Source organism: Diadema setosum, chromosome 15 (genome assembly GCF_964275005.1).
Source record: "Diadema setosum chromosome 15, eeDiaSeto1, whole genome shotgun sequence".
NCBI lineage: Eukaryota > Metazoa > Echinodermata > Echinoidea > Diadematoida > Diadematidae > Diadema > Diadema setosum.
In genome coordinates, this window is record NC_092699.1 from 18780737 (window position 1) to 18808647 (window position 27911).

At 37.5% G+C, this 27911-nt stretch overlaps 1 protein-coding gene across 1 annotated transcript; it reads right to left on the minus strand.

Moving 5' to 3' along the window:
- Nucleotides 1–1061: 1061 nt before the first annotated feature.
- On the minus strand, nucleotides 1062–27625 carry LOC140239311 (tumor protein p63-regulated gene 1-like protein). The gene is made up of 5 exons (XM_072319183.1): nucleotides 27509–27625; nucleotides 20635–20930; nucleotides 18031–18302; nucleotides 15778–15934; nucleotides 1062–6781 (listed from the first exon to the last, which is right to left on the minus strand). Exons 2-5 carry the CDS (start codon nucleotides 20839–20841, stop codon nucleotides 6593–6595), a joined length of 825 nt encoding a protein of 274 aa, XP_072175284.1. The 5' UTR covers nucleotides 20842–20930; nucleotides 27509–27625; the 3' UTR covers nucleotides 1062–6592.
- Nucleotides 27626–27911: the final 286 nt, after the last annotated feature.

The following is a 27911-nucleotide window of genomic DNA, read 5'->3' on the forward strand; positions in this document are numbered from 1 at the left end:
TTGTCTAGGTACCTGTAGCTTAAGTTTTAGGTCAATTTCCGGTTTGTTTGTTTGTTTGTTTTTTGCTTTCTTTTCCTTTGTTTTGTACCCAGATGTATAGGCGTATAACCTGGGTCCTATTTATACAGGCGTACATAGTAATTACAGTGTATCTCTTCGGTCCATATCATGGTCACCCCGCGTGTATAACAACTTGTTTTGTTGCATTGTGTACTTTCTAAAAATCGTTACAAAAACAGTGTCAGAGCTGTTAAAGGAGACCTCTGGATGATTTTCAGATTTTTACATTTGAACAACTATAAATTAGTTGTACTGAGGACAGAGTTTCAGAATTTATAATTGGGATGAAGAATAAGAATATTTTTGAAATTTATAACAAATTGCAATGAACAAGGATGATCACATGGCAGGGTCACCATAAGAATGCACGAGTTGGGGCTCAAGGAAGCAGAACAAAAGAAGAAGGCATGCATAGATTATACACAGGTGAACTTGCAAGCTAGCGGTATTGTACACTTGCAATAGAATTACACTGCTACATTTCTGAAATATGTGAGCCTCTATGTCATCATCCTTGTTCAGTGTAATTTGTTTGAGGTTTTTCAAAGTACACTTGTACTGTATTGTTTCTCTGCTCAAGAACCACAATAAAGTCAAGAAATTTATACATGGAGCTGTTAATTTATGTACTACACGATGTGAAATTATGAAAATCGTCTGGAATTCCCCTTAAAGTGTAAGAGGATAATTTTGATAACTGTGCTAATAACTGAAACTGTAATTTGAACTATCAAGCGATTATGTTCACTGTTAATGCTTTCCAAAATCTCAAGAGTGAACTAATCACTAGTTTCTCTTCCTATGAGTAAGCGTGTATATAATCACATGCCTCACAGTCACAATGGGACCTAATTATATATATACACACACACACACACATATATATATATATATATATATATATATATATATATATATATATATGTATATATATATTGTATATAGCCATCAAAACCAGGTGATTCCGAGATGGGAGAATTAGGCAAGCACCAAATGGTCAATTCTGAGCCAAATAGTTTAATGTTGAGCGATATCATAAGCTTTTCATAAACACCGAAAAATCAGGACTTTGCAACGGACAATAACAACTTGTGTCACAGAAAATAGAGACCAACACAGTAATCGTATTATCGGCCTACTTGGGATGCTCTGTCACGTGTATGGAATTGCAATAACTTAGTAGTAAAAGACAAAAAAGAACTGTCAGACCTACACATAGCAGAATCACAGTGACTAGGGAAGAAAACAAACCATAAAGGAAAACATAAATTAAAATTATCTGAATGCACAAAGAAAATACCAACAAAATCCCGCATGATCCTACAGGGGATTTCATATAATTTTAAGTTTTCTTTCAGTATCACTTGGAAACAAAAGATTTTCATAACTACAAGAAAAATTGACATAAATTTCAGGAATTAAAATTACTTGTGTCGTGTTTACATTACTTTAAAAACATATAAATTAATCACCAACACCTCATATACATAAACTGTAATCTCTCTAGCAAAGTTCTTTTAATTCATGTGATGTTGTTTCACTCAGCTCTTCAGAATGATAACTGGGAGTTAGGCAGGTGCAGAGCAATTATAAATTATAGCAATCAATGAATAAATGGTTCAATTTAAAGCTAAAACAATTGTGTGATAATTGCAGACACGCTAAGATGGTGGTATAAACTAATCAAATTGAAACGGCAGCAAGATTTTTTTTTTTTTTCATTCAAGGTACAACTACGTGCTCTTTGGGTTTACATAACATAAAGATAAGTAAATGGTGCTAATGTTAATTACAGATGTACATGGTTTACAGAGAGAGAGAGAGAGAGAGAAAGAAAGAGAGAGAGAGAGACAGACTGACAGACTTAAGAGATGCTACTCTTAATGGGGATAAAAAGATCCCGAAATCTTATTACAGTGCACTCCCGTTATAACGAAATGCTCGGGACCGGCAGTTTTCTTTCGTTATAACGAAATTTCGTTATAACCGAACAAATACAATATATAACGAAAACAAGGAACCACGTATATATATATCATATTATGTTTGCTGAATACTCATCATACACTGGAAAGCTATGTGAAATGTGAAGGGATAACTGTATTACAATAATAAACGCAAGTTCCCCTCAGAAACTGTGCGTGACACAAGGAGCGAACACACAGTGGTGTGAAGCGTTCACCCATGCAGAGACGGATAAGTGCTTGTTCCGCTACGTATTTTCGAAAGCAATTCGCATTTCGTTATAACGGAGCTCATTTCTTTTGTTTTTCTTTGTCTGTGGCGCTCGGAAAAGACTTCGTTGTAACGGAAATTTCGCTATAACCGTGTTCGTTATAAGCGAATTTTGTACCATAGACTTTAATGGTGTTAATTTTGGGACCAGAAGATTTACTTCGTTATAGCGAAATTTCGTTATAACCGTGTTCGTTGTAACGGGAGTGCACTGTATCAATCTAACCTTTTCAGTATTAATCCAGTCTTCTTTTCATTACTATACTTGCACCAATGTGGCGTAGCATAATAGAACATCACGATGAATTGCCAAGAAAAATTTTATTATGAAACATGTCTTAACTTCTAAATTTGAATGGAGGACTTCATAAAATACAGTTAACCCTTCCTCTGTTACCAGCTGATCTAAAATGCAACTTTCCTATTACGTTCATTTTCCTTTAGAGAAATCTTTTTTTTTTATGATGCAACACATGATTCAACCTTTCAAAATGCATATTCAAGAGTAATACACGGAGATATTGACTTGTGTTGAAGTCAGTGTGCATCAATTTTCAGCCAGATTACCATTTGAAAAGATGTGGAATTTATATTTCTTATAGTAACTCAGTTTGAACCACGTGATTGCAATTTTCCTCAGGACTTGCGGAAGATCTTTCGATTCTTCTAAATTTAATAGCATTTTCCCCCACCCCCTAATAATTGCCTTAAAACTCATTGGTCTAGCCTCAAGGCTCTTGGCTGATTTCTTATTCACTAATTTCCTATTTATCCTAGGATGCATCTTGATATGACTCTTACAAAAAAAAAAAAATAAGAATATTTTTAAATCCCCATATTAAATCAAATTAATGGTGATCAGAACCATATGACCTGTTTTCAACATCTGCACTCCGCCATTTTTTTTTAATCCCGTCTTTACTTTTATTAATGCATCTTAATCATTTACATTGTCTTCATTAATCCTCTTCTTTTCTTCTTCTTTTTTTCTTTTTTTTTTTTTTTTTTTTTTTGCATACCAAAACGTCACATTAACAATATGAGGGAAGGGAAGGGAAATTCAAGATTACATACAAAAAGTGTAGCAATTGGACTGGATGGGAAGGGGCTATGGGAAGGCACAGGAACTGTGCAAGAAACTGAAATAAAAAAATTTTAAAAAAAAATTATCTTAGATCAGCTACTTAAGTGCATGACATTTCAGTCGACTACACTGAATCATATACATTGTATCTCACTCAATTTGGCAGCTTATATGAGACTTGTCTTAGTCAACAGGGAGCTTTAGATTTGCGGCGCGGACGTTTGAGACGACGATTGCGGTGGATGTTCTCCTCTCCCCTTGCGTCATGCTAAAAAGTCGCTTTTTATAGATTATGCTGGGATGCAATATACGAAAAATAAAGCCCCATATGATTGGTGCATCAAGTAGTTTTCTACGTCATAAATTAAGCGGACGTAAAATTAGCCCAGACGACGTAAAGACGACGTAAACTATAAATAGATCGACCTTTTTGTGCATGCTCAGAACATGTTTTTTTTTTTCCTCTGAATGTCCCTAAAGCTCCCTAATGTTTTGTCAAGGAAGTAAGGTAAGGAAGAAAACTTAAAAGTCACCTCTCACAGTGTACTGTGATTATTGACAATAGTTTTAGGATATGTCACAGCTTTGGCTTATAGAGCACAATGTACAAGGATACATTGAAATGTAAATATATCATTATAACACAAGCCGCACTATCAATTTTTGACATGCTGACATACAAACAGCTGATAATAATGTCACACACACTTAAACGCAACCAAATATAGTTTTAAGTTAATACATGAATAGTCACAAATAAAATATATATACTTTTGACGAACCCTTCTCGTAAATCTACACAAGACTTTCTTTCGTTCCATCAGGATTTTTTTTTTTTTAATCCAATGTTTTGGGTTTTACCTTAAGAGAACATGCATAAGTGCATGCAGCTGATTTGAGGCCATTGCCATTCCTAAACAATGTGAAAATCAACTCCATGTTCATATACACTTTGACATATAAATAAAGCTCTCTGAACACTGCAAGTATCATTAAAATCAGACAAAGAATAGAAAAGTGAAGGAATTTAAATCTTGCCTGCTTTCACAAACTAGCTAGGCACATTTCCACAGGGAAAGGTCGTCTTATGCAACCAAATTGCACAATTTTGCACTAACCTGTGTGGAGCACAAATCATGCTCACCATCACTAGGGATAAACAGAATGCATACTGCAAAGAATGTACAAATAATTGTGATTCATGTGCATTACATCATTATGCAATGATGACAAAGATAAAGATGATTAATAATGTCAGAATTTGTCTGTCTTGACAAGATGGAGGAAGGGGAGTTTCATCAAACTGAAAGAATACCTGCTAAAGTCAAATGTAATGACCATCAATAAAACAACTTCTTCAGCATTGTTTGCTTGTTTTCTGTGAGCTGATAAATAAGTCCTCCTTGAACTCTGTTCATTACAAGCTATATAATATACAACATCAACTCTTTGGAATAAACTTCTTTCATGCAAAAAGCATACAGCCAGCACAAATGTCAAATCTATCACTCTAATTAATTTCAGTACATTTCAGTATATAACAACAATCAATAGTACCTCTGCTTGCTTGAGTTGGTGTATGAACTACAATAATAAAGAATAAATAATATCTACTGCTTAGTGATATCCACAATTTACACACTCTTCATATCTATTTCAATCTTCAATGTAGGAAAGATGTAAGAATGATATTACATCCTAACATACGCCACATGATTTTCATCACAGTCAAAATCAAAACCTACCTTTATCAATTGCAATGAATGAGTATCACAGTGCAAAACAAAGCACTGTCATGTGTAAAACATACTTAATTAGCTGAATTGGCTTATCATTCACGGGCTAAAAAAGTGGGAGGGTTTATCTTTTTAGTATATGTACTGTGTATTGCATCATACTGGAAAGAAATGATCTTATAACTTACTTCAAAGACCAGGTTCCAATGCATAAAGACATGTTATGGTTTCGATATGATTGTCATAAACTTTTCCTTGGAGGCAAGTGTCACATAATTAATCAGAGTTGAAATACACAACACACATAAATCTAAGAGTCAGAGAAATGTGAAAAGGATGTAGGTGTAATCTTTCAAACACCCTGGTTTTCAGGCATAAGAAAGAATTGTCTTTGTAGAGCCAAATTTACTGTATAATGATCACGTTTGCAGACACTCACATATATAGAAGAAGACGATGCCACCCCAATCTTGGAAAAAATCATTAATATCAAAATGCTATAATGTGAGACAGAGTTCTTATTCAGATTTTTTCCTGTTTGGCACTCCCATGAGTAGAGACCATGATTGCACAATTCCAAACAAATGATATTTCAGGGAAATTAGATATTTGCAATTCCTTCACCAGAATGAAATTGATGTCAAATTAGGCAGATATCACAGGATAATAGATAATTCCAAACATACGCACACAGAAACACCACTATTACCCTTGTCAGCACAAAGTTGTAAAATGGCACTAGTAAATGTGTACATTTATGACATATTTTAAGCTATAATATCAACACCATTTAATACAGCAACAATCCCTTAGAAAGACAAAATGCACATACTGCCAAAAGATGCATATGAAGTTTTTTGATATATCACTGTCTGCAGCCTATTCAATGTGCTGTAAGAATGAGGTATTGCCAGATTAAAGGTGAAAAAGTATTGATATTTTGCCATCATTTCAATGCTGTTTATAACAAATACACACATGATCAATTACTTTATACAGGAACTACAAACTACACTGAACTTACTCAGTTCCAGCCTCTGATATATCAATCAATACCAATATGTTACTATACACACTTTTGCTAAATATATTGGGTACTACATTCTCAGAATTTTCCCCTTTCTCATCTATTATCCTAATTTCAGTATGTAGTTTCACATGTAAGGTGAATGAAAATCAAAAATCTTTCACAATCTACACCATATTACCTCTTCCAACAAATAATTCCTTACTTATTTGTACCATATCATCTTTTACCAAATCACTGTGTACTCACAGAAAAGGAAATAAATGCCAACTCCTGTGGCCAACCGAGATACACATCTTGGTCAGTACGACCTCTTTAGAAGCTGACTAAGATACATTGATATCTTGGTCGGAATGACCTCTTTAGAAGCTGACTAAGATACATTCATATCTTGGTCGGAATGACCTCTTTAGAAGCTGACTAAGATATATCTTGGTCGGTATGACCTCTTTAGAAGCTGACTCCCCCACGCTCCCTGAAGAAGCCGAGCTTGCTCTGGTTGAAGACCATGCTGGAGAGGCCCAGGTAGACCTCACACTGGATGGGGGCCTCCACGGTGCTCACTGGGGGAAGGTTGGGGTGTCTCTGGCTTCTACTGGTGGTCACTGCCTGGCTCAGAGTGTTCAGAAAAGGACCAACCTGAGAGGGCACGAGGAGCGTGCATGAATATCAGCAGAGATCAAAAGGGTAGCATGGTATATAGTTATCAGTGTGCATAGCTTAGTGCAAGGCTGCTAACTTCTACAAATCAACAAACTTACTGATGCACTGTGAAAAACATGATATTTAAGGCAAAAGTCATATTCTGAAACCCAACCCCTCCCCCCCAACTTTTTTTTTTTTTGCACACACTAAGCATACTCAATCAAGTTTCCAAAGAACACACTTTTCTTATATTTCAGTTTGATGAAGAAAAAAAAAAACTACATTATCTAAATACTGTGAAAGCATTAAAGCTGGTAATTTACTGTATACACTGTTATTTTCGCGTACAGATATTTTCGTGAATGAGGAGGTCACGGACATTTTCTCGAGATGTTGTTTTCGCGAATGGACACAGATGGCTTACATTAGCTCACTACTACCTTAGCGTATGGTGACATTTTTGCGTGTTGTTAAATTTGCAGTTCAACTGTGATTCGCGAAATTCGTGAAAATTAAACCCTCACGAAAATAACAGCTCATACAGTATGTTAATTGATGACACATTGCTTTCTCACAGAACAGAACAGATTGCTGTAACTGGTACATTATCACATATTTTTACAATTATATTCATGACAACAATGACTTGACTTACAACTTACCAATCATAATTTTTCTCAAACACATCACCAAAAGTAAGTCTCTCTCTTTACAATATTCATCATAATAATGCAATGTAGAATAATTTTCTAATAAAACTAACTTAGAACTAATCCTATGACAGTTTCTGAAGAGATGTGTTACAATGTAAGATGCCACAGCTTCACAGCTGAATGAGCTCAAATGGAAGAAACAAAAAATGCCCTTCTCAAAAGTCACAAGAGTTTGTTCAAGGCTTGTTTCTACTGGAACAACAACTGTGGTTGAATGCAAGTAAACAAACAAAAAACAAAAAATGTCCACCAGGTGAACACTCAATAACGCGGCATCAATTTATGATCATTCAGCCATTCAAATCCTGATCTTGGCTCAAAACTTAAAACAAGGAGTTGCTACCTTGGCAGCCACATCCCTTGTCCCAATATGCCTTGAAGTAAACAAGCATACGCCTACTGGATGTCTTTGTGCTCTTGAAATAATGCCCAGATTGTCTGATCAACACAGGGCCATTGTCATTGGTCTTTCAGAGTCTGGTTCCGCATACTTGCCGCTCCAGGTCCCTACAAATAACAAATACTGTATGTGCCAAATATTTTGCAAGGTTTTATTTTCACAAATTCGTCCCGATTCGGGAAAAAAAAAAATTAGGCTTGGTACATATGGCCTATGCAGTAATCAAAACTGACTGGCATAATCAGCCCTACAAGAACAACCGCAAAATCATAACAATACTTGCTCAAGGAGAGAGAAAGTGAGAGAGAGAGAGAGAGTGAGTGTGTGTGTGTGTGTGTGTGTGTGCGTGTGTGCATGTGTGTGTGTATGTATGTGTGTGTGATAGGTGCCTTGCTCTGTACTTAGTGTGCATATTTAGACATAGCATCCATTATAAAACAGCGGTATGGATCCTAATCAAATGATTGGCTGAGGCCAATCACGTGGCCAAGGTGGGGCAGGGTGCCCATTTGATGGATTTGAGATCCTATCCCCCTAGGGATGCATCCTGCCAATATTGGTGAAAATTCATCAAGGGGTTTTTAAGAAGAAGATGAAAATGTACAATTCAGGCCCCCATTAGGACCCCCCCCCCCCCCCGTCCCAAGGGGGGCACTCTGATCCTGCCATGAACAAACTTGAAACAAGAGTCATCAATATACTCTGTAAAAGTGGTTTCTTTCACGTACAGATACTTTCGCGGTTTCCATCGGTGCCGACTTTTTTGTGTGTGTTTGAATTCGCGGTCGGCAAAATCTGTGAATTCACAGTGGGCAAAAACTGTTTTATTTTGCACATGAAAACCCAAACTATAATCCAATTATTCTTTTACTTATTAAATAGAAATTAAAATTAAATGCAGGCTTACCTGAAATGCCGTCTCTCAAGTACTTTATAACATGCTTGTACCTACATTGTGCGGTATCACTGTTTGTGTGTTGACCATCAATACATTCAATGCGTGGAATCTTCATGTGTGCATGTGCACAATAGCGTTGTAACAAGCGGTGAGTTCAAAACATTTTCGCTTGATGTTAAATTTGCGGTTTAACCTCAAAGCGCGAAAATGAAACCACCGTGAAAGAAACCACTTTTACAGTACTGATTCAATGTATTAACTTAGCTAGCTCTATCACTTCTGGTTCTAGAGATCTTTAGATTCCTTAAGCAGGGTTCCCACTATCACGATTGGCCCCACGTTTGAAATCGTGGTCTTAATCGTGCAGCAAGCGTGATGGTCTTATCAGATTGTATCAGATCTTAAGGTCAATCGTGGCAATCGCGTTAATCGTAGGAAAATTTTGGACGGTTCAAAAATTTTCTACGATTAACACGATTAGTTTTTGATCGTGATCATCGCATCAGATCGTCTAGGATCGTATCCAAACGCAGTAAATCTCTTCTAATCGTGCTTCTTAATCGTGTTGATCGGGATTGACTTTTTCACTTCACTTTTGCTTATAATCATTATTATTTTTTGCCCATTTGCCCTTATTTTACTCATAAATTGATTTATTTTGTATTCTGATAGGTGGTAGCCTGCATCTTTAGATTATTATTTCCAAACGGTAAATTGTATGACGGTGTGGGTTTAATTGTCGTAATTATTAAGGTACATTAAATATCAAAATCATTTTTTTAATGATTTCATAAAATGAAAGTTGTATTACAGATTTTTAGATGTTTTCATACATTATGTTAAAGGGTGTGTACAGTTCTGGTCGAAGTGAGGATTTAGCTTTTAACGTTTTGCCAGATATTCAGAAACCGCTCTATGAGATGTCAAAGAGCATGCAATTTTAAGGGGTATCATAAGTTTATTTGATGAAAATCGGTTTTGAAATGGCCGAGATATCCAAAAACAAGGTAAAACAAAGAGATCCTAATAAAAGTTTTGGCCTGTCGCCTTTTATTATTATCACTTTTTGGATATCTCGGCCATTTGAAAACCAATTTTCATCAAATAAATGTTGAATCCTTCTTTAAATTACATGCTCTTTCATATTTCATAAGAGGTTTCACATTATCTCACTTAGGAATGTTCAAAACATGAATCCCCACCTCAACCAGTACTGTACAGTCCCTTTAATGATGTTCTCATTAATGAGTTGCTATTACCATTATACAGACACACAAAACAGGATATGGGATAACTTTTTTAATGAAAAAAAAAAATGAGCAAAAATAAAATGGCAATTGTATGTCTGCACGTATTGACTAACGTCAGTACAAAGATGAGAATAATTTACTGAATCGTGCTTGAATGGGTACATATCAAAGGCAAATGGTTAATTTTTAAAAGTATATTACAGAGTATTATTTTTTTTTTTTTTGGGGGGGGTGCAGTATCCTGCTGTTTGTGTATTGTACATAGTAATTAAGAGTTGTTTCATCAGCCATCGTTTGACCCCTTTACATCTATTTTGACACTTTTCAATGTCCTTTTTTTTATGTTTGGTAGAGCACAATTTTAGAGGAAAATGGTTATTTTCAACTCTCATTATTACTGCAAATTTAAAAGTGACCATTGTCGTGGATGTGAGATCACTCGTATGATTATGACAATGAAGATCACTCTTAAATTTTTTTCACAGTTAGTTCTTCAATAAGTGTAGCAATATACCCCTGCGAAATAATTTTGCATAAAACCTCCTTTTTTGTTAAAAAGTGACATCATTTTGATTAGGGAGTCACTTTTCTGTTATGTGTGTGTATCAGTTATGTTAAACGTAATTAAGTAAAATACTAAACAAAGCCGAATAAACCAAATTTTTAATAATCCATGAGATAACGACATTTTGAAATAAAAAGGCATGTGATACATATACTTTGTGAATATGACATCGAACACATAAGCAATACTATCCATTCGGCCAACTTTCTTATATCGAGCATATATAACACATAATACTATGTTACATAACATTCAAAATGATCCCATCCTCTTTCTTAGCTTCCATTTCATCATATAATTATTTTCTTCATGTATTGGAGAGAAAGGTCATTTTGTCTTGCTGGGTTTTTTTTCTGGGGAAGAGGGGCAATCATCTGATCTTATGTATTTGGGTTCGTTATTTCATTTTTTTTTTTTTTTTTGTGAGGGGGGAGGGTGAGCATATCGTTTTAATAATCTATTAATTTCTTTACATTTATTATTAGACGAGGGAATATCTGAGGTTATGGCTGGCCTGGGTGCTGCCTTCTCTCTGATAACATAATCGTCATTAGCAATACTGCAAAGGTTACATTGTCATCATCGTCAACCTGTCAAACCTTGCCATCATCAATGAATGTGGATAAAATTAATAGGCCTAATCACTCTGCATAATTTAAGGGAAACAATGAAATCCATCATCAGCCGGACTATGATATTCCCATTCGGGTCCAATCGCGCCTTAAATGGGGGTCGCTTCTGATCCCGATCGTAAAAGATATCGTATCTTATCTCAGCAGCCCGTAATGGTCCGCTGTATTCGCAATGGAACGTATCAGTACGTTAATGCACGTACCAGATCGGGGATCCTGATCGTAATGGTCATGTTAGATCGGTACCTATCGTGAACTCAATCAGGACAATCCTGTCGGATCATATTTGAACGGCAGACCAGATCGTGACTGATCATATCGCTTGAAATAGACCAATCATGACCATATCGCATCCAAGTGTACCAACACGTATTGACTCGCATAACCTCGTATCAAACGTGAAATTTCAGATGAGTTCAACAAATTTTCTACGATCAGTTACGAATGTCCAATCGTGGCGTTCGCAATGGATCGCACATAGTGGGAACCCCGCTTATACGAAAATGTCAAAAGTTTATGCACGACACACGACACACATTTTTTTCTCTCTCTTTTAAATCAACTTAACCTGTTGAAAAAGAGACCCGAGTATACTCGGGCAGGTGTCTATGGGAAATGCATGGTGTAACAAAATCAGTCCGTCCTCAATGGGTTAATATCTGCTAGACTCAATTCTATCCAATAACTACAAATGATACTTCATCTAGAATAAGATTATGATAGAATGTGTTTTGCATCACGTACCACGTGCCATTTCCGTGTGACAGTTTTTGAAATAAATGAGGATAAATTGGTATGAACATTTCTTTTTTAGACCAGTGCTGAATTTTGGGAAGCCATTAGGAAAAGTGTGACAACAATGTCTTTTTACATTAACATCAAATCAAAGACAAACATTTGTGAAGATTAGCTTTAAACCTCACTACACCTTATCTGTTTTACGTTGACATAATAAGTGTCCACGATAAGCACAAAATTAAAGACCTGGACCTTACTAATGGTGGAGAAAATAAGGATTATGTGATCCTGCCAAATCCACACTGTACAATGTAGACTTTCATACGGGACCGTACTATTGTGTTACCTGAGTGGGTTGTTTGACTACCTTCAGGTCATGTGTTTGAGAAAATTTACCCAATGCCCATACAATGACTTGGCAAGTTGCTGCATACACGTAGGAGCAGCAGCTTGTTATGGTAATAATGAGAAAAAAAAATCAAATTACTACATTTAGATTTTATTCAAAGAATACGTACTTGTACTATAACCATCTACAAGACATTTGATGTATTAATTCCCTGATGCATGGTCATCACAATTCTTATACATATCCTATGTGATTTAAGCAATGCCATAAAAAGAATGGACACTAAAATCTACTGAAATCTACATTTTTTCTCTCTTTCTCTTCTTTCTTTAAAACAACAGCAACAAAATCTACTGTGGGTTTTCAGAGTGTACACATGATCATAGACCCAACATGCCACTTACTCACCCTACAATAAATGGGGGAGACTCTAAAAATATCATATAAAAACAGAAGTTTTGATCTTATTTTACACAAGGACACATTAATTTGTTCCTACTTGGATGTGATCTATTACAGTATTCATCGCATAATCGGGCATCTGATAATCGGGAACCTCGCTTAAATGACATACGCTTCCCAGAAACATTTCCAATGCACGTTATTTTCACTGGATAATCGGGCGGGGACCTCTGATAAACGGGACAATTTTTCTTCAAGCGATCTTTGATTTTGTTGATATTTTACACAAAAAACATCTACCAAAATACCACAACAATATTTCAAAGATTCCCTATCAGTTGTCGTTTACATCAAACTTACATAGCAAGCTTCGGACTGGTGTGTTTTGACCTCCGTCCATCCAGTACACGTACATTTCAGCTCGCTGCCCGCCTTCGCTTTTCTGTACATGTGTATATATTATGGCGAGCCAGATCGCTACAACACATGTACAGTGCAGTGATCGCGGCAAGTAAACAATCAAGCCGTGATGATTGAATGATTGAAGGACTTTTCATTGACGTTCCCACATCAGTTCTGGGTAATCATTTCCCATGGTTGTGGATATGTATTTACACAGAACGCCCTACGTGTCCAAGAATTCTACGAATGTTTAAGAAAGTGCTAGCTTTTAATCCACATATTTCGTGTTCGAAGAGAGGCGACAGAAGAAGAACCCGGTTGCGATTACTCTACATCATTGCGAGAATGCAGGGACAGCTAGAGGGTCGCGCCGAGGGGTAGCGTGGTTGTGTATTCATGTACATGTACAGTACGTCAGTATGCATGTGTGTGTGTGTGTGTGTGTGTGCACTACATAATGTACATGTCGTATGCCGTTAGTGTATGGTGAGTGCTCATCGCGAAATCGGGCACCCCGCTTAAAGGGGCCGTGTTTGCTACTCCCAACCTGTCCCGATTATGCGGTGAATACTGTACTTCATTAATTTGTTTGTTTGTATGTTTGTGCCTTTCAGAAAGTTAGATCAATTTGCTACAAAGTGCTTTTTTTGTGTATCCCCTTTAAAGATGGGTCATCCCCTTTGCATTCCTTCCCAAATAGCACAGAACATGATCCACCAGAATGAATGACAAGACTATTGTAAAGCTATGACATTTCTGTGATATTTGAAGGTTGTTAGCCGTTAAAATTCAAATAATGCACCAAATGCTCACCGAAACGTATTCTGTGTACGAGGCACAGCTGCACATACTAATCCTCCTGTGGTTGTAATATGATACTTATACTTTGAACAAAAGATATGCATGTTCAAGCTGTCAGAAAGGAAGAATTCACTAGCTTCTTTTACTTTGTTATCTAAGGCAAATAACAACACACCACTTACATGAACTACATAAGTGCATCACACAGGTCTGTAAAACTAGACTAGTAGTTTAGATTTGTAATTTTTTTTTGCAGTACAAAAAAAGTATTCGCATCTTAACGGTCAATTTAACTCAACAAATAAAGACCCTCTTGAGTTCAAAATTTACAGGAGGTTTCAAAATAGTGTTTTCTTCAATACCAAAGTGTTCTCACCAAATTTTCAAAAATTTGCATGCAATAAGGATGATATGTCTTTAAGTAACAACTTTCAAGCTTGTATTGCAAGGCCAAATCATCATTGTAAAAATTCTTTTTGCGAACAGAATGCTGGAAGTTTCACTTAAGCGGAATGAATTAAAAAAAAAAAATCAGATTCTATAGTTTCTCATCGTTTTGCAACACATCTGCAAAATATATACGGTGTTGATGTCATTATCTGATAAGTCTGTCACTAACTTGCATATAAAACCTTATAAATGTAAATTATATTTCTTTTTCCATGAAATGGCTAAGGGCTATGCTTATTCTTTGTATCAAGTGATTGTAGGTTTATACCAACTCAGCAGGGATGACTGCATTGTTGCAAGGCATTGTTTTAGCAAATAATCAACAAAGAACATGACTTTGTTCTATTCATTATGGTCAACTTTGACTTCTGAACTTTAAATGTCCTTGTGGGTTAAAACAAAAGAAGTCAAATCTGTATAGCTTCCCATTATTTCCTGTGTGTCCTGATTATATGCATGAAGTAATACGCAAACAGGAAGAGAAGTGCAGTGTCATCAAACTGAAGAGGATGAAGATCTCAAGGTGATATGACTAGTTCTGTGCCTAAATGGCAGAAGCAAATTCCCTACTGGCTCTCTGCAGAATTATCCTATGCCAACTCCACTGAAAATTCTAATAGTGGCCATCAAATGATCCCTTTGTTTTAGTTGTAAGCATCATAGTGTGTAAAGAGTGTCCATAAAAAGTCCATTCACACAGCCACTAATCATAGCAATTATTTGGGTTGTAATTTGAATCATGCCCCCCCCCAAAAAAAAAAAAAAAAAAATATGTGTGTGGACATAATAATTGTGACTATCACTAAGATTCAAATCGCAATCTGCATATCACCTTAAGGGTGACATTTATGAAACAGTCACGCTTCTTTCTTAAATAGTTACGATTATTCGTGGTGCAAAGTGTGTATGAACGCTGTGCGAGATCGCACTTGTTTTTTATATCCCACATGAATGCAAGGTGCGCGGGACCTTGCCCATGTGTAGTTTGACCTCCCATGAACTGTTGCGATTTCAGTCCTGATTTTCCTTCGTGAACCAGTGCAATTTAGATTTTTTTCTTGCCTGTGTACATGTGAACTAGAGAGCAAAAAAGCTGCCTGAGGGGAAAAAACAAAACATGTAAGTGCCTAGCATCTAGCTAGCTCTAGAAGTCTGCATACCATGTACTAGTACCTGCCAGCCCAACTGGCCTGACTGATGAATAATTCTTGACTCGCTCATAATGGGACATTAGACTGTTACAGTAGGCGTAACCCGTACCTGCACACGACACATGAGCAGTGTGGCGCAGCATGGGTATGTCATTGGAGCTTCGTCCATTGCAGTGATCAAGAGATCATGTGATCAAAATCATCATGTGACCAAAAGATTATGACACCATGGAGAGTACCTGGTAGCTCTGGACCTGTCTGGAATCGTCCGACTGCAGAGGGTGGCCAGTCAGCGTGATGTACGGTATGGAGTCACTGAAGGGGTTCCACTTGTCCAGGACAGACAAATCTCGATTGCTGCTCCAGTGGAGTCTGGCCCCTTCCCCAGTGCGGGCACTATTAGGACACCATGATACAGGGACAAATCTATATTCATTCTGACCTTTAAGGACAATCGAGGTCACCTCATATAAGGTTGAATGGATGCTCACACATCACGCCAATGCTTTGAGAAATTACTGGTACATATGGACTACATTCATTATTCATCTCTTATGTCCATTCATATTTCTTACAAAGCAGATTATAAATTACTAACCAGCCATGAACTGGCCGATACTTACACTGATACAAGAATATTGCAAAGATCACACTGAACAGACACACACATATAAATCATTAAATCAGATTCCTATGCATACTGGAGATCAGAGTCTATAGAATGTTACCACAGAAAACTGAAAAAACCAGGAACCTGTAGAAGAGTTCATACTGCCCAAATTCTGCTGAATTCACAAAATTACTGTCATTCTATTAACATTCTATGATTAAGAAATATTATGCAAGAGCAGATGCACATTTTAATCAATATACGTGACAAAGAATATCATAAAATAAATGAACTTGGAAAATGACTGTGACACTTTACATATTTTTACTTTTAACTGAGGTAAAAAATTAAAAGAGAATGAAAGTTTTGCATGCAAATATGAAAAATCATTTAAAGAATGATTACAAAGAATCAATGAAAGGTTTACATGGATGATGTTAAGGGCAAGAAGAAGAGTCCAATCCAATGTTAAGCAATAAATTCAAGCTATCTTTTATAGTTAATACTTGACACTTGCACAACGAACTTATTCTAGACAGAAAAGCAATGGATGATTTTATCATAAAGAAGTTTCTGGGAAACTTAACAATGGAAAAGAGGCAAAATAATTTTATGAAGCTGGAACCCATATATGTAAGTTTGCGACATGTAAATAGAGCAATCAAATCACTGCAAGATTTGAGTCTACAGATGCAATGAACAAAACAGCCAGAAAGAAAGACTTTAATCAGCTCTTAAATCTATGCAAAGATGTGGCTGTAAACTTACTTGCTGTCAGGTTATTCCAAGGTAAAGGAGTGTTTTAATAAAGAGAGCATAAAACACTGAACTTATTTATCACAAGAATAATTCACATTGTATTATTTCCTTACAGTAAGGGCAAGAATCTGTTTGTTTGTTTGTTTTTTAAATCGCTATGACCTCCATTCCTACTAAAATCTTGGTTTTTAATTTGCTGCATACAGGCTCTAAAAGCTTCATAATTCTTGTCACTGGCACATAGACAGTAGGCGTACTTACCTGGATTTGTGTAACTTCACTTACAAAGAAATATCTTAGAAAATGGATAAAACATTCTCTTGGCAGTTAGATAACTGCAAGAGCTTTTCTTGTACTTAAATCATTTAGAATTACATGTGAGTAGCTATGTTATCTTTGGTTCTGTGCGGTTCATCATATTGACATTGTACAACTACAATAATGCCAAACTCATGTAGGGTTTTTTGGTTTTGTTTTGTTTAAAGCTCGTTTTATCTTCCAGTAAATGTATCATATTAAACGCTTACACACAGTGCATGGTGGACAACACACACCAGACAGTAAGCCATCGCCATAGCTCACTAAGCCACTTGGCTTAGGTGAGCTGGTGAGTGGGTGAGTAGGTGAGTCTCCCAGTCCTATGAGGTCTCTCATAAAGATACTGCCTTTGCCAAAGGAAATTGCAAGGAACAATGAAATTTCTGATCAAAAGCACTTTGGGCCACACAGACATGGCTGTTTAACAAGCCAATAAACCATTGTCAGAAACTACAGCTAGAATACAACAAGCATATGAGATCTAACAGCCCTATAAGTGATATTTCACATTCACTGAGTGAGTCATTTCCAAAAGAAATGATCAAGAAATGAGAGAAAATTTAACTGCGTTCATCTAGAATTGATTTCTCATGTAACCTCTCAAAATATACTAGTCATACTGTCACCTTGGTTTTCCATCAAATTTTAAATCTTCCATGGAACACTCATGATGCCATTTTATATCAATTTTGACTACAGCACTAGGGTACAGGAAATCTGGAAAGTAGCGCTGGCAAAGGAGGGTTCCACTTTCAATTTACAGATACTTTTATCAAGGTGAAGAGGGATAAAAGAGGCTACTCACGATGCTAAAGTCTTCTCAGGGTATGAAAAATTCCCTCTCTGGATAGAGGTGAGGGTGCCATAGAGGATCTTGCGGTAGCTCTTGATAACGTTGGTGATGAAATCAAACTTGATGAGAAAGAGACAGTGCTCCGCCACCACGGCAACGCGCTCCTTTTCATTGTCCCAGTGATCAATCTCCGTCAGCAGCCACACCCCAAGGACACGCCCGTCTTCTTCCGGCTTCAGCAGCGTGTTCTGACAGGCGGTGGCCGCTGCCTCCAGCCGACCAGACTGCAGGGAGGGATACACAGCCACAACATGTGATCAAACACACAAATAACAGCACGTGGAGAGAAAAATGTGGATTAGTCATGGTATGCAGAGTACATGTCATTCTTTTACTTTTATAGATTATGTCACACTTTCATTAACATAACAGAAGTGCCCTATGCTGCCCCCCCCCCCCCCTTAACAATGAAGAGAATCATATAATGCAGTGAAACATTGGCCAGTAGCTACTTAGGCTGCGTTCACATAGAAGTATTCGGTATTCGCTATTCGCTATTCGGGCCCCGAATACACCATCACCCGCACCGTCAACTCATCATCCCATGCAGTGAAGATTTCTTCCTCCTACATCCTAGCAAATCTTATTAACAATTTCTAAACTGTATCAGAATATCAGTCTCCATGCTTATTTTTGCTAAAGGGCAAATCCAGACCAAAATTGTCATTATTTCATAAACGAGAGATGGTATACGCTGCAAGAAAATCGAACAAGTTCGATTCCCACTTTGCTATACTTTTCGCAGCTATTCGGTACTTTCGAATAGTGCCCTCCTATGTGAACCGGTGTGAGGAAATCCTATCGTTCGATTCAAGCTATTCTCGTGCCCTCGAAAAACGAGCCCGAATACCCGAATAGTATACTTCTATGTGAACGCAGCCTGATGCACATTCTGTTATGTGAGGCCTGTCATGATTGCTGGCTTTGTGCTTACATTGCACATTCATTTCAGTCACCTTTTGAAATTCAATGCCTCCTTTGATGTTCCGGTGTCATTAATGGGTTGTGAGACAATTGCTAGAAAATGAAATGTCACTTACAGGAAATGTACACCAGGAGATGGAAAGTCTCTACAATTGCACTCAATGAAAGACATTGTACAAGAAGCATATCACCACATGCCCAAATGGAGTAATAATCTGTCACTGCAATTAATACCGCATACATCCAACACAAAGTTTTCAGTGGGGTAAAATATTGTCATACACAAATAAAACAAAGACAAGAAAACTCTTTAATAATTTGGGAGGATCGAGTGCACTCTCAGCCACTCAACCCTATCATCACCAGATTGCCAATATAAGTCTTCTGTGTAGTAGCTCTTTGGTCTTCTTTGTTACTCAAAATGTCTATTGTCTATTCTATAGGAGATTGTAGAGCTTACCCTAGTAAGTGTCACATAAAGTCCAGCTGCAAAGGTTATCGTATCATTCTTTCCTACCAGCATCCACCTCATGTAAGATAGGTCAGCAGAGTGGTCAATACTACAAGAATTAAGCCTCACTTGTGTAGTACCCACATTACAATATAGAGAAATGGGCAATTGGGAACCTGGCTGAAGTATGCTATTCTTGGCCAGTGGAGGTTGGGTGGGGGGGGGGGGGGGGGAGAGGGTGGAGCCTGCTTCAAAGGCCTGGTCACACACACACACACACACTTTTTTTACCCCAGGAAGTTTTTTTTTTTTTGCTTGTCAGCTGAAGAAAAACGGAAGTGGCATCAGAAGTTGCACTGAAGGCCTTTTTTTTTTTTTGCTCGTTAGCTCTTGAAACCCAGAAGAGGGCCTGCCCCCCCCCCCACTTTTGAAAATGTGGCACCAGCAGTGCTATCAACCCATTGAGGACGGTTTGATTTTGCTACGACATGCATTTCCCATAGAAGCTTGCCTGAGTATAGACAATGTAAATTCTTCTCATTCATCCAGTCGAAGTACAAGATCAATAATTAGTTGAATCAAGAAACTGGAAAATTGAGCCAGTTTCTTGATTCAACTAATTACTGTATAAGTGGTTATTTTCGCGAGGGTTTAATCTTCGCGAATTTTGTGAATCACAGTTAGATCGCGGATTTAACAAAACGCGAAAATGTCGCCATACACTAGAGTAACAATACATGCAAGATAGCGTTGGTGTCAATTCGCAAAATCAACATCTCGCGAAAATGTCTGTCACCTTCTAATTCGCGAAAATATCTGTACGCGAAAATAACAGCTTATACAGTATTGACCTTGCCCGAGTATACTTGAGACTCGTCCTCAACAGGTTAAAAATCTGTAAATAATATCTTGTGCTGGTTATGATCCACTTCAAGGGGGTGGGAGGGGGCAAGGGGCTCCTCAACAGGTTAACATTTTATCATACTACTTGCCTGACAATGAGTTTTTGATGCCGAGGCCAAGCCAACAAGTGGGTTTTTAGCCCCTTGATGTGTATGAGAATGCTGAGTAACTTGCATGGGTCAATCCAAGCCATCTGTTAGTTGGGAGCCCCTTGCCCCCTCCCACCCCCTTGAATGGAATCAAAACTTTGTCTACTAACCAAGCTGGGGCTACTATACCTGGGAGGCGAAGTAAAAGCCAGTGGCATTAGAGGGTGGGGCCTGGTACTTGGCATTGTCCACAGGAGTGGTGGCGCCCCTGCCCTGGGCATTGTTTTCATCCATCAGGTTGCTGGATTCCATGGTCAGACGGACACCCTCAAAGGACACATCAGGCATTGTCTTCTCTTCAAGATTCTCCTCCATGTTGCCATTCATCATTGACATTGGATCGATCAAATACTCCCTCGGGAATCTATTTTTCTTCACCTACAATATGTATTTCAGACAATGCTCTGCTTAGAGTCACAGATAGCCTGTAAGATTGGAACAAACAAAACAAATACTGTACGTGATGAGCAATTACCTCCTTGTTTCAAAAACACGTACGAGCATAAAGATTAGCACAAAAGAACCTGCACAGCCTTAAGCATTACGTTTATAATGGTCAAAATGTATTCTTGAAGAAATAAATTAAAAATGGCTCAATACATTCATGTACTGTATAATGATAATTATGTGCAATCTACAACACACACACACACACACACACACAAAATCTCACCACAGATGAGCATGTGTGCCTCCATGAAGAATCTAAATCGTGCAAGTCCTGACATGAAGTTAAAACAAAAAAATAACAACTTCAAGATGCTTGATCACCAAATTTGATACAATGAGCAGTGCTCAGCAGTCTCTGTGTTGCTTTTCCATTTACACACATACACACACACAAATGCATCTTGAAGAACTATAATGAACACACACATTGCAAATGCTGTAATAGACAACAACTTCACTTCAAATGCTATGTCAATGACTTTCAGTAAAGTCAGTAAAACATTTTTTATTTTTCATTCTCTTTGATATTTGAGCTTCCCCGTATTGACTCAAAGCCCATTATGTTGCAGTTTTACTTTGGTGTAGTCTAACCCCGGGGCACTCCTTGTACACAGTTATGTACTGTGGGAGCTTCGCGTTTGGCATTCGGACTGTGTTTCGCAGTTAGGTGTAGTCTAGTGAACTTTTACGGTTTATAGAGTTCTATCTGTGTTTAACCTAACCCCGGGGCGCTCCATGTACACAGTTATACTGTGGGGGCTACGCGTTGGGGCTGGTCGCAGCTAACCCTGCCCTGAGCTTTATTCGCCAGATATCGTACAAGATGGAGAGGTTTCTTGAAGACATGTTTCTTAAAATTTTTAGACATTATATGTCATCCCCTATATAATTCACGTATGATATGAGCAATTCCACGGTAACTGACGTTACGCGGAAGGATTTTCATGAAATTGTACATATATGTTGTAGTTTTGTGAATAAAAGGAACTGGGGCTTGTAATTAGCATTGATTGATGAATGAGTTCATGAGAAAGAAGAAATAGGTGGAAAGTTTTTCTCTCAAACTGAATTTCTTATCACACAGCAAGTGAAAATGTGTCCGGTAACTGACGTTACAGAAAAAGGACATGGGAAATTATGGTGTAGATTTAAATGGAAATATCTCATGTCCCTGACTTGTAACCTTTATGTGTTTAATATGGCAATATACCTAGGTTCTTAGGAACAGGTGTGCAAAATAATGTGCACTTTAGATATTTCCTTTTAGCACCATGCCAATTTAAGCGAAGGCATGACGGTAACTGACGTTACGCTTACATTTGCCATAGGGTTTACACATGCAAAATCATGATTGAGAATAGTTGTGTGATATTTTATAATTCTGACCTTTCAGAGTGATTTGTTTGATATGGAATCATACCTTGGTTCATCAATTACAAATACACAAATGAAATAAAACATAAGTCCATTTTCTTTGTGTTCTATGAAAACTTAAAGGTAAACATGTCAGTAACTGACGTTACACATACTTTTGCTATGGAGTTTACAGAGAACTAATTTCTTTAACAGGTTATTATACTGACTGCAGTATACCAGTAACAATCCCTGGCATTTACTAAGCAACAAATTAGAATAAAATTTAAAGACACAAATGGGGTGGGGCCCTTAGGGGGCAAGCTCCCTCCCCCCCTCCCCACATGCCCTAGCACAGTTGAGCAAAAATAATGTAAATGCACCAGAGGATATTTCTTGACATATGTCTGAAAGTGCCAGTTCCCCTTTGGTTGAGTACAAGTTTTCCTTTTGTATCAGGTTCCAAAGTGTGAGTTAAGGATCAAAATCACCAATATGAAAATCTTAATCAGTATGAGTAACGTTAAGTAATTTAAAGTACGTAAAATGTAGGCATACTATTTACTGAATTCAGGAGTTTTCTAACGGTCAATCCACAAATTTTGAAGCATATTGAAGAGCGCCACCGTAGGGGTGATCACTTACAGCGACAGCTCCACTCGCTATCCATCCGTACTATCCGCCGTGGAAGTACGTAACCCAACGCGTCGGTACACTCCCATATAGAAGCTACTGTGCATTGATACACGCATAGGCATACTACAAACAGGTACCGTACCCCCGCTGTGTGTTATGCGCTGCTGGCATTTCGACTTTCGTCTGTGAATGAGCGTTAAGACTGAATGCTTATTCAACAGTTATGATTACACAGAGCCATTTAGATTCAGCAGTTCCAAGTACATATATGTATCAATATTTATAGATTAAAAAAAAAAAAAAAATTTTAATGAACTAGAAAGTTTCTATCAACATGTAGAGTGCCCCACCCATAATACCCTGCAGTACTACACAAAACGCAGATATCTTGGTGTGTAAAAAAATATATTGTATCTTTCAGGTCATGGGGAAAAAACATACAAATATCAACTCATAAATCATATGCATGTATGGAATCTACTGTGATATATTTCTTCTTCTTTTCTTTATTTTACTCATTCTCCTTCAAGGCATTGTTAGGGCCACAAATAAAAATTTGATCTCCATCATCAATTGATTTAAATTAATATTGTTACACTTTTCATATTTTCCTGTGAAGAAGAAACATTAAATGCTTTTTTGGTCAAAAGGGCATTATTGGATTATTCCTTGCTTGAAGTAATATAATTGTTTTTCTTTTCCTTTTCACTGGCATATCAAGGCTTGCAAAGACATCCCAGATCACAAGAAACAGGACTTTGCAACGGAAGAATTCTAAGATCAATATTTAGACGAATCTTCCTGTTCATAATTATCATGTATTACAAAATGTCCCTGCATGAATGAAAGTAATCAACAACTCTGAACATTTTTTTTTACTCTAGAATCACCTCTCACTTTGAGCAACATCAGTGTTAAACATTAAGCAACATCAGTGTTAAGTTTCAAACAGTAATGAAGTACATGTCTTCTGTACCATAATACAAGATGTGCCATATTAACTTAACCAGACATTTAAGTGCAAGCGAAGAAATATATCTGTTTGTGCATTTGCCTTGAGGTAGAAACTTCACTAAGCTTCCAGAAAAAAAGAAAAATGCTAGCAAAAGCAATCATTAGTAAAGATTATTAAACTGTTGGTATACAGAGCTCTGTACACAGGCTTTTTAATAGAAAAAGGTGGTACCATGCAACCACATCATTGATCAGGCCTACAAACTTTGGTAGCTTTATCATCCCGTAGGAATGTGAATGTACTGTATAGTAACTTGAGTGCATTTTATATTGCATGTGGTAAACCTGAAGTTCCAGATGATTTAGCCTTAAACTTGTGCTGAACCTAAAATCAAAAGCCCAAGCCAAAAAAAAAAAATGATACTATAATGAATAATGAATAACATTTATATAGCGCTTAATTCTGATGTTTCTAAGCGCATTGATCCGGAAAAAAAAAAAGAAAAAAAAGAAAAGAAGTATGACATTAAAATAAAATATAGCATTATGTAAATATACGTATTATGATATAACATGCAGCAGCAAAACAACATAATTAAAGTTGAGTAAACAGATAAGTTTTCAATGATGACTTGAACTTATCAACGTTATCAGCATTACGAATATGGAGAGGAAGTTTATTCCAGAGAGACGGGGAAATAACAGAAAAAGCCCTATCACCATAGCGGGTGCAGGTGCGGGGACCATGTGATAGTTGGAGAGTGGAGGAAGAATGAAGAGAACAGGTTGAAGTGGAGGAGCGGAAAGAAATTAAGTCTTTGAGGTAAGATGGAGCAAGATTATTACATATCTTGTAAACGATAAGGAGGATTTTGAAGGTGATACGTTGATGTATGGGGAGCCAGTGGAGGGATTGGAGAACAGGAGTAATGTGGTCAGATCTTTTTGTAAGGGTTACAAGCCTAGCAGCTGTGTTTTGAATTCTTTGAAGTGGTGCAATACTAGAAGCAGGGAGACCAACAAGAAGGGAATTGCAGTAGTCAAGGTGGGAAGAAACAAATGCGTGAATGAGAAGTTCAGTGGAAGACTGATCCAATAACTTACGGATTACGGATACTATCATGATAATAATAAATTAATTAATAAAAAATAATGAAAAAAAATATATCCATGGACATGCCATGGTGATGACATCATTCCCTATCAAAGGGATTGCTGCTCTTTGTTGATAACCTCTGACTTGTCAGATGTATTGAAATGGCCTTAAGTCAAAAAAATTTGCCTCACTTATAATTTACTGTCATGGTAACTGACGTTACACCACTGGTATATGATGTTTCGGTAACCGACGTTACACATTTTGAAGTGTTCATCATGACTCTCCAGTATGGCAAGTATCCTTATTTCTGGTATTGAAAGGAAGGCATGTGGGCATACATAAGAAATCCCAAGTTACATCATACAGCTCACTTTCTTTGATGATTAAAGTTAAAAATTCCTTGTTTTTGGTAACTGATGTTACATCCATCATTGTCAAACTAATTAAAAGTTTCTATCAAATTCTTTCAAGCAACCAGCTTTTTTTCTATCATGTAGGGTAACATCCCCAGTATTCGGTCACTTAAGCTTTTTTGCAATATTTTTCAAACTAAAATAATACATACATACATCATATCTACAGCAATGTATGTGAAATATATCAAATTTCTTTAATCTCAACTTTCATTTTGTTAAATATCTCACAGAATTGCACAAAATCCCAAAACATTTCACCTTGAAAATTCCCCAGTATACGGTCACCGGCACCAGTATTCGGTCACACGATGTGCGCGTTCAAGGTCAATGCATGTTCAAGGCAGCTGAAAAATGCGCGTGCACGCTACCTTGTTGGCGCAAAATTGCATCAGGGACATTGCGGCGACCGTTGGTGACCGAATACTGAGGCCTCGGCACTTGCATTCAACCCTTGTACATTGGGACACTGTATCGGCACGTACGGAAATTTTGTTTTTCTTTTGCGTTTTTGAAGATACCATTACACTCCAAGCTTGCGATAAGCGAAAAAATCCCGCGAGAGAACGGCGTATTTCTCGATTTTTAGCGCTTTTTCGGTGACCCGTACTCTTAAAACTGGGCCTTATCCGCGCGCACTTTTGGAAAGTAGCGCCGATTCTGCACTTTTGACGGTAAAATTTGGGATTTTGGATGGATTAATTTTTGGAGGGGGCTAAGGGAGTTTCCTGTTGTGAATGAGTGTGCAAGTATGTGAATTAATGTGATTTGCGTGTGTTGTGACAGTTGAACTTACTGGCTGGTGACCAGTGATAAGTGACCGTATACCGGGGGCTGACCGAATACTGGTGCCCTTACCCTAGTAAAAGACTTCTCTGGTAACTGCACACATATAGAAGATTGTTCTTTAGAGTACTAGTAAAGGGGATATACAGAGAGCAATCATGTGACAATACACTCTTTCTTACCATTGAGTTATAGGCATATTTTGGCAGCCATTTTGAAAATCAAAATGGCCGCTTTTATTGAAAAACATAATGATTCTTAAAACTTCAACTCAAGTACTGGTATTGTCTGAAAATGTATGGTGTTTGAAACAAATATCATTTTGAACTTTTGGCATCTGTGTCCTATAGATCTATACCGTGGAATTGCCCATATGCATAATCCAGAGCTACCAAGTCTCACGCATTCTGCGTGAGACTCAAGAATTTAGGGCCTGTCTCACGATCTCACGCAGGGCACCCATTTTTCTCACGCATCGGGAGAAGTCTGCAATTTGTGCCAAAAATAAGGAGTATAGCTCAAAGGATTCAAGTGATAGTTGCAATTGAAGGTATATTTCCCTTTTGTCTTTCAAAATTAGTAAAAAAGTATGCGTCAGATCGCATCATTAAGAGCTAATAATTCAAAAAAGCTCTATACCATGGGAGGGGTGTCACCCTCCTCGTTCGCGCGCACATGCGCGCGAGTGCCGAAATGCCGAGTCATGAAAATCTCACTCATAAAAGTTTTTTGAACTTGGCATCTCTGATAATCCCTCTAGGGCCTACATTACCAGCATTACAAGTCTTGGCCCAAGTCTTTGACTTTGGGCTGTGTAAATTTATTTAGAGTTAGGCCTAAATGAGTAAACAGATAACTGATAACAAGCCCACCGTGTCCGTGGGCGTGAAGAGACAGATTGATACTGATTGTGATAGATCCACCAATAGGCCTACCATCTGCCTAAAACAAAGAATCAGTTACACACGATGTTGATCATGTTGATGCTGCACATTTTGCATGCTTAGTCTAAATAGCACATTTATTTTCAAACATGTCACAGGGTTCATGGTTCATGCGCTCTAAGGGCCTAGAATCTACAAAACCTAATGTTTATAGCCTACTTGTCTAGCTAGACTGACTAGTTTAATATAATACTAGTAGATCAGTTTTCTACTGCACGCACTGGCTACTTGCGTTGCATTATAACGCGGATCTGTACACAACTTACAAGTCTGATACAACTAAACTGTAACAATACCCACTGACTGTCATTATTGATTGTGTTGATGACGACTGTATCAGATTAAACGTTAGATTTTCTAACGCTTACCTTGTAACTGTTAGATGCTCAACTTGTACCGTCGAGCTCTCAAATGTGAATGCGGCGCTACAAATTCAGACAATATGAAAGCTAGCTAGTTAGACTTCGTACTTCCGTTCAAAACACTGGATGAAACACCACAACGGGTCAACACAGAATGAATGAGTCACTGGACATGGGCAGTTGCATCAAAACCAAAATAACGTCATGCATGCAGTCATCTCTCTAGCTCACGTCACTCGCTTCGCGCTGACCGATCACCTGATGCGTCGCATTCATCGCAGATGGCGCTAAGTTTAAAAAAAAAAAAGTACATGTACCGTGTACTAGTAATACTATACTAGTAATGATAATAAGGCCAAAAAAAAAAAATGGTTTGTTTGCCCTTCGCGACCGACCGAAAATCACGGAA

Bases quoted from the DNA above. Each gene is read 5' to 3' on its own strand.
- LOC140239311 (XM_072319183.1), bottom strand. From the start codon at position 20,841: ATGTCAATGATGAATGGCAACATGGAGGAGAATCTTGAAGAGAAGACA. The intron at 18,303-20,634 runs GTATAGTAGCCC...CCCTCCCTGCAG, and splicing joins GCTTTTACTTCGCCTCCCAG to TCTGGTCGGCTGGAGGCAGC. The intron at 6,782-15,777 runs GTACTCTCCATG...GTGCCCTCTCAG, and splicing joins GACAGGTCCAGAGCTACCAG to GTTGGTCCTTTTCTGAACAC.